Source organism: Pezoporus wallicus, unplaced genomic scaffold (assembly GCF_028554395.1).
Source record: "Pezoporus wallicus isolate ANWC-B61680 ecotype Strahan unplaced genomic scaffold, APGP_CSIRO_Pwel_v1 contig_8075, whole genome shotgun sequence".
In the NCBI taxonomy this organism is placed as follows: Eukaryota; Metazoa; Chordata; class Aves; order Psittaciformes; family Psittacidae; genus Pezoporus; species Pezoporus wallicus.
Genome location: NW_026641508.1, coordinates 274,087 through 291,139, shown reverse-complemented (window position 1 = coordinate 291,139; position 17,053 = coordinate 274,087). Strand labels below are relative to the sequence as shown.

The window sequence follows — 17,053 nt, the reverse complement described above, 5'->3', positions numbered from 1 at the left end:
ATGTTCAAATACCTCCTGCTTTCTGGGACCTGCAATTGTTTTTGCCGTTTTCCCTTGAACCTGGAAAGAAAGGACCTTCAAATAAAACTCTGACTTTATTTTTTTCTTTACACCACAAAGATGTACTCTTCCTAGTGCTTGCTAAATGCAACACAGTAATTTGTATCCCCACATGGTATAAATAGAAAGTATGTTCAGTCTAATAACATATGTGAAGAAAACTTATGCCCAGGGTTAACCAACAAAGCAGCGGTCTGCTAGAAACAAAGGCAGCTGGCTCAAAGACCAACAATGCTTCTGAAAACGTGTAGATGTACTACTCAGTGAAGCATCTAAGACATGACATTTACTTAAGCTGCAGGTGCATATACAAAGCTTTGCTATAAGACCCAGGAAATGACAAGTCTTCTGGAGTAACAAGATCATTCTGTCTCTGAAAGGTGCACGGTCCAGCTGAGAGCTGGGTAAATTATATCAAATATGCACAATGTAAATAAATTCTGCCCTTCGATTACCTTTTCTTGTAGATATGCTCTGCCCAAATCCTACCATTTCTCTTTATGGGCTTGCCTTTCCCCTACTAATACATCTGCCTAGGTTCCTGTCTTGCTCTATCACCATAAGCATTCATAAACATTAAGGGACTTAACCTCATCACACCCCTGCGGAATAGGAAAATATACCCATCAGAGTGGGCAAGCAGTGAACTGGAACTCAGCTGACAGCAGCCCTGACCAATGCAGAGCCCATCTGTAAGTTACTTCACTCCTCTCTTCCCATTCCCCTGTGGATAAGATGGGGTAACTGATGGCAGACTGATGCAAAATGCTTCAGTCTATCAGTAAAATTCTGAGATGTTATTCTTCTCACTTTACAAAAGGAGGCAAAGCAGAGAGACATAAATCAACACTGCTTGGAAGGTCTGTGGCCAGAAAAGTCACCCCATTTTTCTAAACGTGTGTCTGATATCCTCAGCACAAAAGCTGAATCAAACACAGGAGCTCAATGCATAAGCTATGGCATAGAAAATCTGCATCAACACTGTTCACTCTTTTTGTAGGTAAGGTAGTACAAGCAAGCTAGTGAAGGACTGTATAGCTAGAGGGAAGTTCAGAGTAGAAAAAAAGAGTCTGTGCTGACCCCCAGGAAGATGAAAAAATGAACAGGAACACCAAAGATAACCAACCACACAGCCAAAACAACCAGCCCTCCTCTCTCACGCTTTCCACCTAACAAAAAAGGCAAATTACCAAAGATGTAAACATCATTACCCAACTCTGACAGACACAAAGTGACTTCCCAGTGGCAGAGCCAGTAAGAAAATCCACGCTCTATTCCTTGATTTAGCAAACTTAACAAGGATGACAACAACTCTACCAAGTATTACCAAAAAAAGCCAGGCAACTTATCTCCTTCTCCAAGCAACTGCTATCCTTAGCCCTTGGCCAATGCGTCAATCCCTTCACCTATGCCTCTTCAAAGACTTGGTGAAGACAAATGGGCTTTCCAATGTGCAATGAAGCATAAACCCAGGAAAATCAAAGGGCTGCTTTTTGAGTAAATATGAGCTCCAAAGCCATTGTCCTCTCCCACAGAGGAGATCTATGAAAATGCTTACCATAGCATATGCACAGTATTCTTTACACTCTGCCTCCCCGCTGACCACCAGCCCCAAGGCCCAGTCCGCTTCCCATTACAATCAGCTTCACCACACCCACTGGCTTGTATTGGAATTCTTTCAAGGACCCTAACTAATGAGTTTCTAAACACTTGTAGACAGAGAAGATAATTCCTCATCATTATTCTTCATAGGAAACACCAGGAAGAATGTCATTCCATTGTTCTACAGGAAAGAAACTGGAAGAAAAAACACCCCCACATTCGAAAGAGCAGCCCAAAGTTTTTATTCATGAATTGGCTACCCCAGGCTATGAGTGTCTCACCTGAGAGTTCAGTATGGGGACCTAAAATTTATGTAACCTTCTAAAATCAAGGCCCCTGAAATAGTCTTGCACACTGGCCTCTATGCAGACAAAGAGGCTCATAATTAAAAGGCATTTATTTTTTACAAGTCTTGAATACTGCATTCTCAAATATAAACATGGCTACTGACAGCAATATAGAAACAAACTCGCCTAAACACTGTAGCACTGCAGGATCTTAGCCTCCCTCATGACATGAGACTGAAATAAATGGGAACTGACAACCTTAATGACATTTTGTATTTCCTGATTTTATATTTAAAGCTGTGCATTTGCTTTCTCTACTGACAGTTGTTTGCCTTCTTCACAAGTAAAATCTAGACTTAACCCAGTGATACAGTAAAGGATGAAAAAAAAGAACAAGTAGACCTACATAATGGATTGTTACCCTCTCACCTAAAAATACTTTACATTAAAAACATTGTTACAAAGCCACCTTCTCAGCACAGATCACGAGCCACCAAGTACTGCTCCATTTTTACCCATCTTACTTTTAGGTGTCCATCCCTTTGTAGGATGCAGATACCATCACCTATCACAAGGGCCTACACGTGAATGACCAAGAAGAAAACTTTTAAACTACAGCTGAATCCTGACAATAGCCCATGCAAAGCACCATAAGGAAAAGCCCTAATCTCACTAGTAAGACACCTATCTGCAGGTTTGAGCCCCAGACACTGAAAGCAATGCAGAGCTACAGAATTACTTATTCCACAACACCATGTACACCCACAGTGATACAAAAATAGCTATTATAATACTTGTCAAAGGAAAAACTGAGTGATTTTTAACTTGGTGTTCTATCTTGTTTTCTTTTTTCCTGCTTGTTAATAGCCCACCCCTATAAAAACATATAATCATGAGTGGGCTATTCATGTCTCACTATAACTGGTAGCACCACGCAGCATCCAAGTCAGGAATCTGAATTGCTGACTACAGCTCCTCACTAAACAAGACTTACACATTATACGTAGTAAATGGCATTCCCCCATTCTCTGTGTCACCTACAATGAATATCAGCCTCCAGTTGTGGTATCATCTCACACTCTCCTATAACCTCAGCATCTCAAACTACCTGGAATAAGGACTTATTAAGAATCTCCAGTAAAAAGACACAGATTAATTGCTGTGGTCAAAGAATGAAAAAATTCCCCCGGTAAAAGTTCTCTTCTCTTGGTGGCTTGGATTGAACACATTCATAACATGTCATTAAAATGTGATATAAAGTTTTACAGAAGAAGAAACTACTGACTAGACCTTTGTTTAAAAGTCATAATAATTTATGGTGTGGATCTGCTTTGTACAAGTCGAAAAACATTCTCTTCATGATAAAACAGTTTGTAACATCTGGGAAGTTAACTGCAGGAAGTTTTGGTTTATTCCTTTACCTCAGCCCTCTAGTTCCAGATTACTTTTTTCAGCACTACAAGCCTAACCTTGTAAACCCATTGCACTGACCACATTCAACAGCAGTCATGCTGAAATTAAGAAGCAATACACAATTCCTCTCAAGTTTCACTGAGACTGGGCTCCAGTACAGAGTTTTTGAAAACAAACCCCTCAGCTCATTCCCCAAAATCTTCACTCACAAATGCAGCTTGAATAGAATACCACTTGCCTTTTGTGGGAATCTTTGGTCAAACAACTGTATCATTAGAAGTTATTCAAACTGGAGCTTAAAAGCTACTGACATGCTATAAAATACTGACTGCCTTTCTTCCTCTCATTTTTTATCAATACAGTTACCCGTTAGTCAGGAGTAACATACTTCTGACCTCTGACCAAAGCTATTAGAACAATTCAAATATTTTGATTAGAAAGCATCAATATAGAACATTCAGTAACAATAAAAGGATGAGAAAGCTGTCTTTTCAAGTCACTATTATGAACACCTGACTGTATTGTATTATGAGTGGTCTGGAAGGTTATACTAACTTGACATATCAGTGGATTTACTACCTTCTTGTTCAATGCTCAAGAATGAATTTGTAACATTGCAAAACCTAGAGTTGTGGCACAGTTTCAGTTTTCAGTGTTAACAGATGTTTGATGGCTCTGTAGAGAAAAGATTCAATCATTCTTCTCCATTTTTCTTTTCTTTCTTCTCAAAGAAAGACAGTAAATTTGAACTGAACAGGTTCAGAACTGGGTTCTGTGGAGTTTTCCCACGTGCATAGTATTAGGTGGGTGAAAAGTGCCTTGCTGATCCTTGTCATTAGAGAGTTGCTCCACATTTCACTAAGTCTGCATTTTAGCCAAAAGAGGGTCAAATCCAGTACTCTCTGAAGACAAGTGGGAGCATCTCCACTGACATCACTGGCTACTGACTCAGGCCCAAGCTGAAGGAAGACACAGGTACTTTATGTTATTCATTCATTATATACATTTAACAAGCATTCAAGAGCCCAATCCTTCAAGTGCTCTATACAAACTCCATTAACACAAACTAAAGGCACCAAGAAAATACAGGATGGGGTCTGTTTAGATACTTACTTGGTTCAGTGTATAAAATGTTTCCTACAATTCTTCTAGATTTTTTTTAATTAGATTTAATATTTTCATTCTTTCTGTCTGCCCAGTTATTTGTACAAACATGTAAAACTGCTGATAGATTTCAGGCAAATGGACGTGCATTATACAGTCAAAACTGACACAAGTTTCCATTACCAAATGCATGGAAAACTGGGGTTTAGTCATTAGTAAAACATGCTGAGTATTTTGGGAGTGATCAAGAACCCAGTTCAGTAAAACTTGAAACCAAGAGTTGTCTCGGTAGGACTGCCTGTGTGCTCAAAACTATACACCTGCCTATTGGCCCTGATGTATTAAGGCCCACGTGCTTTTTCTAGGTCTTAGAATCAACTTTGTCCCTTGCATGATGGGAATTTTGCACGACTCAGATAAAGACAGAATTTGGGCCTCATAACACAAAGAGCTTCACCACACTCTTCCCATGACACTAGAACACACTGTCCCAGTCCTAAGAAGCTCAAAAAAAACCAGAAGTGTCCATCCATTCCTTCAGCAATCATTTTGTACATTTAATTGTTCTGTAGAATGTCACATTTTCCCATTAAATTATTTAGTTAAATTACAGATTGCAATGACTGTCTTTTCAGACAAACAAAAGGAGTAATTCTGCTTGACTGAAGGACCTGCATCACAACACCATCTTTTACTCAAAAAGAAAATCCTAAACAATATAATAGGATTCATATACAAAGTGCTTAAGTGCTCTGAAGTTCTGCCTGGCTTCAGGACAGCTAAACAGTACCTGAAGAATCTACTCCCCATCCCAATTTGTATATTTTAGAAGTAATTAAACTCTTGAATGAATCATTAGGAAAACAATTCAAATGCTATTAAACTGATAGTAATTTTGCCTCATAGGATAGATATGAGCTTAATGTTTGCAAACGGCCAAATTCTTTTAAGATTTACACTCCATGGAGTTCAATACCAGCCAGGGAAGAAATACTAAATCAGGATGTACTTCAAATACAGGTTTTGGCCCAAGACTATTTTTGGTCTTCCTCAGCTGCTTGTTTTGACAGCCTCTAATCCCCCTCACCCACCCACCAGCAGCCACACAATCCATCCATTTACACTTTCAAAGCAAATTGAAAATGAAACATTTTCAAATAATTACTCAGGGATGTCTGCAATACAAATCCATAAAGTAACTGCAATTCAACTGTAATATCCTTATGGAAAAGAAAGGGAGGGGGCGAAAAACCTTACAGAAATCCATTCAAAATGTGCCTTTCTCCTTTGCTAATGCTCCCACCATCATCCCAAAATATAAAAAAAACAAAAATACAAAAATCAATCTAATCCCCCAAGACTCTATCTACTCTGCTTCACACATTCCACAACACTCTCCACATTCAGAAGACTTTTCACTTAGTGAGCTATTGTAGACCCTGGTGAAGAAACAATAACTGAGAAGGTCTTCTGCAGAAGCACAAGGCAAAGAGGGGAGGGGGAAGGTGGGTGAAGGGGAGGAAATACCCAAGGCTGGAACTGAAACAGTCCACCCTTGTCTGGAGAGCAGGATCACCCCCTCCAGGTTGAGGAGTACGTTGAAAGTATACGCTACCATGGCATGCAGTATGTTTTCACATTCTTACAGGAGAGGAACCTGGCCCACAGATGGCCTGTTCTCAGCTTTGTCAGCCACAAACAGACCTTTGAACTTTCTATTTATATAACAGTTTAGTGAGTTTAAGCTTCTTCCTGTATAACTGGCAGTTTGCTGGTTTGGCTGTAATTAGGCTACTTGTGATACATAATATGAAAAAGAAAAAAAAAAAACACAACACAACAAAAAACCAAGAGATTTGTTTCTCTGCAGTGAGAAGTCTTCCCTATCACAACCACACCGGCACGACAATACTCTTACCTGCTGAGCTTATTTCCCTTCACCAAGTTTTATTTTATATACCTCAACATGCATTTCCCCCACTAAGCATTTTCTTGACTTCTACTTTTTTTTAAAGATTGGAGCACTTAAATATTAATACCAATGACAATAAACAAAATGTAAACCACGAACTGCTCCACCTTTCTTTGTGTTACTGAGGAGCATTATATTCTGGGGTGCTTGGGGTTTTGTTGGGTTTTGTTGCTTCCCAGCTGCTGATTAATGGCACCACCTTACTCTGTAAGCAGGTTCAAATCTAGCCACATGGTCCCAGGACACCTGAAGATTTCATTTACTTGGTTACCACAGACAAGCATGGAAAGTGATTTAAAAGATGAAATTTGATTTTTAACAGCAAGTGGTCCCCTTGGTGCACACAGGCATTCAAGCTTTTCATTATATCCATCTCCCTTCCTTTCTCTCTCATAGAATAGCTCACACTAAACGCAAGCCCAGGTGAACATTTCTTGTTCACCCAGGAATCACAGCAGACTTTAGCCTTGGCCCTTTCACCTCAGCCAGCATTTGGATTCCTTCAAATTGTTTGGGGTTTTTGGTATTTTTTTTCAGCTTTTCAAGCCTGGAAGTCTGGCAAAGCATCCACTGGGATATTCGAGGCCTTATTTTACACATTTTACCCAAGTGTTAACAAAAAACCCCACACCAACCCCTGGCTACCCTCCCAGCTGCATTCTTGAAGGTTCAATTAAACACCTCACACTTGTACTACTGTGATCTCTCATAATATGGATAACTAAAGGGCTGATTCTGCAGTTTGTATCAAGACAAAGCTCCCACCAATCATCAGGAACGCCAGGTGAGAATTCAAGAACACATGTAACTCTGACAGTTCTTGACAAAATACGTTTCAAGGAGCGACACAAAGACATACCTCCACTGGGGGGGGTGGAAATTAAGAGTATTTTTCCCATCAGCCGCAAACTTTTGGGCAATCATTCTGTGATATAATGAGAATACATTACACCTTTTCATGAGATTAAAAAAAAACACCTCTGCTCAGGCTGTATTTTTTAGTATATTTCACAGAGTGACTATGTTTCTGTTGTACTTTATATGCAGATAATACATAGAAACACAGACACACACACACTCTGTAGGCCTGAGCTTGCCTTCGTGGCGACTGCAGCACAGATTAGCAGAAGTTTGGGGTTTGCAAGGAATGCAGAAAAGGGTCTGTAACTGCCTTATAAATGCTTGTGAAGCATGTTTTACAAAGGCCAGCATACAGACAGAAGGGAGGAGGACAGTTTCAGAATAAGCAGCAATTCACACATCATGTTATATATACTTATTTGTAAATATTATGAAGTAACCACACAAATATTAGGAAGTAACAGCCAAAAAACCAATAAATCTTGATGGGTAAGCATGCATATTTCTGGGTACACAAAAATGATGTGTATAACATATTACATATATACACATGCACATATTTATGGACAGATGAGCTAAATTCAACTCCGTAAGCAACACAACTACTTGTCAGAAACAGAAATCTTTAGATGTACAACAAGATATGTGTCATTTTTGTGGATACACGTAGATTACATACTTGCATATTATATACATGTGTACTTGCACATATTAATTGGATTATTAAAAGCTAAATTCAACTTGATCTCTGCAATGAGTAATCTGTGAAAGCCTGTGCCATACAGAGAGTTTGTGTAGATATCAAACACTTGAAACAGCCAAAGTAAAAATGTTCTTTCCTCATGGACCTTAAAAACCTCTAAAACCAATAAATTTCACTTTATGGAAGCAAGCAAATGGAATTTCTAGAATGAGTGGCAATATGTTCATATTTAAGGGAAAAACAGAGGCGCAAGAGTTCCCTTCTTTCTGATGCACATCTCTATATCCACATAAAACCACAGCCAAATGAAAGTAAGTTATTAAGCAAACATTAAAACTCAATACCTATAATGTTCCTAGCATTCGAAATACACCCACATATTGGGTTGTAACAGCTTCTATTAAATTAATGATGTTGCCCACGCTATAAATTAGGCAAATTATATGCAAATATTATTTGGGTAGTAATACGGTGGTTATCAGTTGTCTGCAAAATAAATTAGTGCAGCACAGTAAAGATAGTGGGGTAGAAGCATAATATTTAATTGAGCACTAATTTTATTGTGATTATTACTTTTAAATAACAACAGCATGGTTATTAAAAAATATAATATGATGGCTTATGTAGAGCTGATAAAACATGCACATGATCCAAAACGCCTGCTTGCAGATTAATATTGATACAGTGTAATTGACGGTTCCAAGGATTTACTCCAGATTGCTGTAAAATGGAACGTGACAGGTATTTGGTTCTGATTATCTTGGATTTGCAATCATAGCTGTTAAACTGCGTTTGGCAAAATGATAGTTATTAACTCAATATATTATCTTTTTCCTAGACATACCTTTGTATTATCAACAAGGTAAAGTAAACCCTCTACAAAACATGAGGTCCAAATGCTCATGCATACACACATATAATCTGGGTGACATTTAGAGATTAGGATCACAAAATACAGTATTTTAGTCTCTTTTTTTCGTGGCAAACTGCACTCCAGCCGAAGAGCATTTAACAAAGCAGTAACCAACCGCGAATTTCACCGTGCATAGTTGAAGAATTTTATTTGCTACATTGAAAAGTAAAGCAAGAACTGATAAAACAGCCATAGAATAAGCATGACCTCATTAACCAGCCGGGGAAGCAACTAAATACCTACCCAAATTCTAACTTTCCCAGCTACTTGTCACCCACCGAAAATTCCTTAACATTCACTTTGGTGACAAGTTTAAAATACGCTTAAATAGATGCGCCGACCTTTTCAAGGTGTGCACGTACTTGCAGAGCAATACGAACCTAAAATTCCACTTTTTTTTTTAAATGGGGGGGGGGGGGCGGGGCAATAAAGAAAAGAAACAGACCGGGGGGGGGAGGAAGAAGAAACCTGTTATAATATCACGGGGACTGATCTTCCCACTTCCAAAACTAACTTCCATAACGCTTCATCCAGAAGAGGAAACCTGCAAAACCAGCCCCAGCAGCCCCCCCCCCCCCCCAATAGTGAACGGGGCTATAGCTGAACTGTGCCACACGGCAAAACTACAGTTGCTTTTTCCCCCGTGAAAGGAATATTGTCACTGACAGCAGTAAGCACAACGTGAGCAAAGCCGCGTTCCGGGGAAAACATCGGCTCGGCGGCGCTACGCTGCCCGGGGAGGGGGCTGCTGCCGCCGGCATCCCGGCATATCCCGGCGCTCCCCCGCCTGCTCAACTTCGCCCCGCAGCCGACGCACCGCGAGGTGTTCCCACCGGCCGGAGCCCGGGCTCCGGAGCGCGGCCGCGGAGCGCAGCCAGAGCACGGCGGCCCCGGCGCGGCTCCCCGCGGGCACAGCGCGGACCAGCGCCCCGGCGGGCACCGGGTGCTTCGCCCTTCAACAAAGGCTAAGGCACCGGGGAGCGAGAAGGGCAGGGAGGAGAGGAAACCGGCAGCTGTTAGAGGAGAGGAGTGGAGAGACGGGGGAAGGGGAGGGGGGGAGAATACAAAATCCCAAAAAACACCCGAAAAAAAAAACCTACCACTGCTGCTCTAAGTCCCAGTCCCTGAAAAAGTCGAATAGGTCCATAACGATGTGGAGGGGAGACTCAGAGAAGTGGTGCCCCCTCCCCGCCCCGCGCCGAGCCGAGAAGCGCCGAGCCAGCACGGCTAGGGCAGCGCGGCCGGCATGGGCATGGGCACGGGCAGGGGCAGCGGCGGGGAGCGGCGGCCGCCGGGGCCGCGCGGAGCCGCCCGGGGCTCGCGGAGCGCCGCCGCCGCCGCCAGCAGCGCGGCTCGGCTGGCTGCCCGGCTGGGAGCGGCGGGAGCGGCGGCGGCGGCGGCCCTGGCGCACGCACACACTCACACACACACACACACCCGCTCGCACACCGCGAGGGGAGGAGTCGGGGCGGCCCGAAGCCGCGGCATGGAGCCTCCGCCGCAGCACCGGCGGGATCTGGCGGAGCTTCGCAGCCCCACGCCGCGGTGCGCCTGGAAGTTCGGGGAGGGATTGGGTGGGCAGCGGGGCTTCTCGCCTAGGGATAATCCGAGAGCGTCCTAGCTGCGCTCGGGGAAGGGGAGAAAGAAGCAGGGGTAAGGGAAAGAGAAAAACACTATACCAGAATCGGCACCTCTAATTTAATTGCCCAAGCGAACTTCTGTGAATGAACGAACCGGGCTCCCGCTGACACGAGGGGTATAGCATGGACCCGGCCCGGGGTCAGTTTTACCGGGAGGTGCAGGATGGCGAGAGGGGACACAGGAAAGCCCGGCCCGGTGAGTGAACGAAGAAGTGACCATCCCCAGCACCCCGGGCCGGCGAGCAGCATCTGCTCCCCGCTGGGATGGCAGAGCCCTTCCTGCTACCCCGTTTTGGCGACTGGTGGGAAGTGGCACCGCTCACCTGCGGGCATCAGCAGGACAGGGCATCCCAGAACGCTCCTGCAGAGAGCATCCTGCTCCCCACCTGCCCAGGAGAAAGCCAACCACAGTTACAGGCTGCCTCACAAACACACAAAAGGGGAAAGGGGCCCACTGCATCCTCCATCCCCGAAATCAGATCATTTTCTACCCAGGTTCACACACCCTGACCACGTGCTTTTGTATACAACTGCCTTCTAAACACTAACATATTATGATTTTCCATATCCATTTTATAAGTACAACATTCCAAATACATATACCCGCTGAGCAAACAAGTACATACACTGAGACAAGACCAAAGCTAAGTTCATTACTCCAGTTTTCCACAGGACTGGTTGCGCCCTGAACTTCCCTGTGTACCAGCAGGTCTCAGGGACTCCATGTTGACCAAGTGTGAAAGGACCTCTGCTTTGGTGAGGTCCCATCTCTAGAAACATGCCCCATCTCTAGAAACTGGGAGGCTCACACAGCCAGTCACAGCACCCACATCTCTTCTGTCACAGAGGCTCCAGTGAACCCTGTTAGAGGTTTAGCATCTTTATGGGCTTCCTGAAAATTAAGAGACAAATCTAAGATTATAAATGAGATCAGTGACAGAGCAGCTAATGTAATCCACGATTTCTGCCTTCCTAAGGAGTACACAAATGTTTGATAAGTGCTTCTGGGTTAAAAATATTGCAGAGGAAAAGCTGTGGAACTGTTATCAGTGGAAGTCAAACGTGGCAGACTTCATCATCTTAGCCTGGGCTTCACTGCAAGAGTCACATTTGCATCTTGTGTCTATGGGTCCCCCACAGGGAGGGAGCTCAGGCCAAGCAGTGCTGATGACGGTCTGTGCTCGCACCCAGAAAACCCAGAGTGCTGCTTCCCATCCCCGCTGTGGCAGGCAGGTGCGCACAGCATTTCCCTTCTAGCACCTCTGCTCTCTTCACAGACTCAAACATGCTGCTCAAGTATCACGAGTCAGGCCCCCCTCTTTTGTTTCTTATTTTAGCATTGTTGTTGGGTTTAAAAGCCCTGTTCAAAATCATCATTTGCGGCCCGTACTTTGAACAACATGGGAGGTGGGGGCACATTTTCAGATTTTTTCTTCAGAAACAGGTACAGAGATTTTGGTTTGGTGGTTTTTGTTTTGTTTTTTTTTTTTTTTAATTACTATTAATAAAACCCTAGTCTGTCACCTGATCACTTAAATTCAATGACTCACCTATTTTTGATATCTTGAGCTTGACCCATTAAACTCAACTAAACGACTTACTAAAAGCATTCGGCAGCAGGACTTGCAGGGTTTGGCAGTTGCAACTGCCCCTGTTCCCAGTGCAGGGTCTGATGGCTGCCAGCCAGCCACCCCTGCAGGGTACAGTTCCTCTTCTCCAGCAGAAAGAGAAACCACTTCCCAGCTATTAGTGCCTTCACTTTCTTAAGGTAAACCCTTTAAATTCTTCAGAAACTAGCAAATGCTGCACCCGACAGTCTGCCCAAAAAGGCTTTTAGAGCTCATTCTAGCAAAGATAAGGGCTAAGGAGACCCTGCATGAGCAAGCAAGCCTGCAGTTCCCATGAAGGCCAATGGTAGAGATAGTCCTCCTCAGAAGTCACATTTGGCGCCTGCAGCTCAAACACCCCTCTCCCTCAGCTGCACCAGAAAGTGTGCACGAACCAGCTTTTTGGCAGTCAAGTTTCCAACCCAAGGACACACCTGGGTGTAGACACCAGCGCAGACACCCAGCCAGGGCCCCACTGCGTGCTGCCATGAGGGCTGGCAGGAGGAGGGACACAGCACACTCCGCTGCCAGCGGCCACGCTTGGCCCCACATGACCTCAGCACGCACCGGCTGGAGGGGGAGCAGGCCGGGCTCATGATGGGAGCCAAGGGCTGTGGGGAGCGTGCCAGGGCAGCGTGTCCTCCCATAGCGCATGGCCACCAGCCACGGGCAGCAAGCAGCCACTGCAGCCTGCCAGCGTGGGGCCAAGAGTAAGCATGAGGCTGCCCCGCTCCCGCTTCAAATAGCAAAGGGGTCATTTACCCAAATTGACAGGAATAGAAAGTTCAACTGCCCTCAGTGTGACCTCTTTCACAGTTACAGTAGAGAACGCAGCTGCAGTTCCCAGCTCCTGCAGCAGCTCTGAACAGGAATAATACCGTCAGCAAGGCCTCCTGGGCCCAGCTCACCGCCACCCGGCCCCACAGTCTGCTGCAAAGGGGAACACAGGCTCAGCACAACTTCGGCTGCGGTTGTGCCCATGAGGCTGTGAGTCCTGCTGCCATCACAGCAGGCACTGCCCTGCACCAACCAGCCCTTCCCCTGCACATCCTGCTCTACAAGCCCAGAGCTGGCTTTCCTGCAGGATGCTCCTGGTGGGTGGCTTTGACAGTTGTCCCGGTGTAAGGTTAGAGGAGGAGAAGGCATAAATGCCTGCCCCCCTTGGGCAGCTGCTGCTATGGTCAAGTCTGAGTGGCCATAGGTAAGAATCACAAGGCTGAAAGCACCATACAACCCAGGGAGTTGTGGAGGTTGTGCCAAAATGGCCAGACTTCCCACCTCCTCCTTCAGGTTCAGCATCAGACAGCAGGGCACAGAGTTTGAAGCAGGGAAGGGGCACCCCAGCCTCAACGTCTCCGTTCAACCTCTGTTTCAAACCTGCATACACCCCACACTAACCTCGTCACCCACAGGCTTTGCACACATCACCTGTATATGCAAAGAGAGACAAAAGATAAGGAGGAAGACATGGAGAAGTGATAGTGAGGGCCTGGTCAGACCTCTGCTCTAAAGGCAGGGCTCAGCAGCAAGGCTGCAGCAGCCACCAGCCATCCTGTTGTCCCTGTTCATGAAGGAGGAATGTCAGCACTGTGGCCGTGATGGGTCAGGCAAGAGAGACTGAGGCCAGCAGCCCACAGCCACAGAGGCTAAGGTAACTGAACTGCAGCCCTTGTGAGACAGCACAGAAACCTTTTCTGTTGAAAATACTCCATTTGATCCAAAGAAAACCCTATTTTTTCCCCACAAAACAACAAGAATAAAATCACAGTTTTCCATCCAGAAAATGTTAATGGAAAATTTGTGCCCAGCTATGCTTTTGAATACAGATCGGAGATATTTGGATTTCTGAGGAAAGGAAGGTCAAGTCATTTTCACAGTGTGAAAAATGAAGCTAACAGAGTTCATATTTCTCTGTGAAGCAATGATTGATTTTTCTTTCTGTCTCATTCATACTGCACTAAACATGTATAGAGAGCAAATTTATAACACCTTAGCTAAAGCACACAAATTACATTAATACATTGAAAATTAAGTTAATATTATCATCTGTTCGAAGGTAGAACAAGAACATTTAGCCCAACTCTGTGAGAACACGCTCTTAGCATGAGTGCATAAATCTTATATATCCTAAAGCTTATATATCAGAAAAAAAAAATCACCATTGACAGATGCATGTATAAAGTAGGAACTCATCACGTGCTGCCTCTATAGCTAAATTTCCCATTTGGAACTACAGAAGAGTTTTAGTTACTGAATGTATGTTGTTACTCAGTTTCAAGTGCATATGTATAGGTAATCTTTATCTTCTTGCCATCCTAATTGTAATTATCATCTCCATCCTGCCTGAGTGATACATGTAACTGTGCAGAGCTATTCTCTTAATAGCATTGTTGCTCCTGTTTTATGAAACAAGAATAATTTAATACAATGATTGCTTCTGAAAATATAAGTTTTCTTACTGTAAGAAGGGAGAATGTTATCACATACTGATGGATAATCCCTCCTTCAGTGAGTTTTTCCAGACTCCCTTAGGAAACAGGGTTCTTTGGTATTATTATATTAGAGCTAGCAATGGCAAGCTTTTATATATCATACGTTAAGATGTGTCCAGAGCTAACTGCAAGGACACACTGAATTTTATCACTCATAGGTGTGCGGTGGATGTTATGAGGTCCCACAATAGTCAGATGCAGATTGTTCATAGGGGGTTTCAGCTCCCTCTTTTGGCACCTCTCTGTATGTTGGCCATATGCCACAGCAAAAGCCCCAAGAATGCCATCGGGTGGCATGAAAGCCCTCCCTAATATATTTGTAAACTAATGCTTTCAAGAGAAGCACACAGATAAACCAGCAATCATGTTGGAAGTATTGCAGTGCTTAGACTGCAACACTGTGTGATCCCACAGCTTCGCAAGAATGCTTTGCCACTGTCAGACATTAAGTACATGGGGGGGAAGCCAGTAATAAAGAGATTCCTGTTTATTACTGCCACTCTGCACATTAGCCAGGCAACTCTTAAAACAGCCAGAATAGTCTAAACCTTCTAAACTAGCCAAGGCAAGGCACTGTATTCAAAAGCTGTGAGGAAGTCAATCCAAACCAAGATGATCTATCAAAAAACAGATGCAAATCAATTGTGAAAAGCAAGAGGGAGAGTCACCCAACTAGGAATTTGGAGAGCCCCAGTGGTCAAAAGTACAAAAAAAAAATCTATTAAAAAAAAATCAAATCCAATTTGATTTTCAAATAGACATTATATTAATGAAGTAGGATTAATTTGATCCTTCTCTCCCATCCTCTCCCCTCTTTTCTTTTTTTCATGTTTTTAAGTTTATGGCCAATACTTAGTTTTGCAGGGTTCAAAGCAGCTGGCTACCTTCTAAGATTTAAGAGACAAAATTTTATTTCATGCTTACCAATTGTAAACGATGGGCCAATGGGAGCAGATGAAGAGGATCCCATCTGCTGCAATCCCTTCCTTTAACCAGACCAGTTGCTTATGGGCTTAGGATGGCTCTTACCCTCTCCTAACCTGGCATGCAGGAGCAATCCCTGTAGTTGCTTTTTAACTGATTGCATGACCATATGTTCCTTATGAGTGGAACCAAAGCTAGCTCACAGCGTAAAACAAAACTACCATACCAACTTTGAAACACAAACACAGCCAGAAAATTGAAGTGCAAAAGCATGGTAAAAAGGCTTTTCACATCAAGTTTCCTTCTTTCTGCCATGTTGCTTTCAAAAGACAGCAGCACTTTGCAGCGAAGATGTCTATATATAAGCTGCTGAAGTACTCTCTCGTCTTCAGTGATTTTTATGATGATATTCTCTAATGCACTTTGCAGAAACGTAAGACTAGGCAAAGCTTCCTTTTTATGAAGGAAACAAAAAGAATAATACATGGCAGACAGCATTAGCACAGAGAAGGAATACCAGGCAAGAAAAGTTGGTATCTTGTTCCCTTCCTCTTTCCTGTCTTTCTTCTGTTATCCTGATAAGATCACTCTGTTATGTTCATCTCCTTCAACCTCAATTACCTGATCACACTATGTTAGGAAAATAGACTTTCCTGTTTTCTACTAATACCAGAGTATGGCATCTCTAACAAATACGTTCAGAGCAGATCCTGTAGCCGTTCAGGGTTAACTACAAGGAAGCAACAGAATCCAAGCACAGCTTCAGTATTTGTCTAGCTGTCCAATACCAAACAAAGGAATTTAATGATAAACACCAAGCATTAAAAAGCGCAAGTAGCATCCACATGTATGAAATATTCCATGTGTATAATGAGGAAGTCAGACAAAATTGAAATTCATTTAAGGACAGACTTTCCCCTATTAGGAGGTTGTTAAATACTGACAAAATGTTTCTTTTCTTGAAAAAAAGAAAAAAAAAAGACAACCCCCCCCTCATTAATATATTACGTCAACTTAATTGCAGGATCACTGTGTTTTCACAAATGCATACCCATTTGAAGGTATCTGGAGTTTTTGTTCACATATTTGCTCAGTTACACAGGATTTTGGGAGCATTTTACTGGTGCATGGGAAAGCCAAAAGACTTGAGCTGGGAGGCTTCTTCCTGCTGTGTTGCAAGAAAACCAGAAGTGTCTGCGTTCTGTAGGCAGACACTGCCAATCATCCAGACATAGGCCATTAGCGGATGGATCCTATAAGCTTATTACATCCTACTGCGGTATGATGTAACAAATGTTATAGTATAGAAAAGACCTTTGAAGTACCAGCCCACATCCATTCTCTGGCAAGCACAGAGTATGAAAGTTACTGGGTTTGGGTATTCACCCCCCTAAGATTTTTACACTAAACAAAAGCCAGGTCTGATATGAGAAAAAGATCGTCAGGCCCACATGCAAGACAATGATAGAGAAGCC

At 43.4% G+C, this 17,053-nt stretch overlaps 1 protein-coding gene across 6 annotated transcripts in view; it reads right to left on the bottom strand.

Annotated features, from left to right (window-relative positions):
• The window catches only part of AFF2 (ALF transcription elongation factor 2), a 363,928-nt gene that overhangs the window by 323,429 nt on the left and 23,446 nt on the right, over window positions 1–17,053 (bottom strand). For 2 of the 6 annotated variants that reach the window (XM_057424098.1, XM_057424102.1), the window contains exon 1: window positions 10,016–10,186. The exons of 2 other annotated variants lie outside the window; for them this stretch is intronic. In XM_057424098.1, the coding sequence (XP_057280081.1) occupies window positions 10,016–10,062 (47 nt within the window). In that variant the 5' untranslated portion in view covers window positions 10,063–10,186. Of the gene's footprint in view, window positions 1–10,015; window positions 10,190–17,053 lie in introns of those variants that run through there. 2 more of the 6 variants (XR_008974179.1, XM_057424099.1) reach the window with 2 other exon arrangements.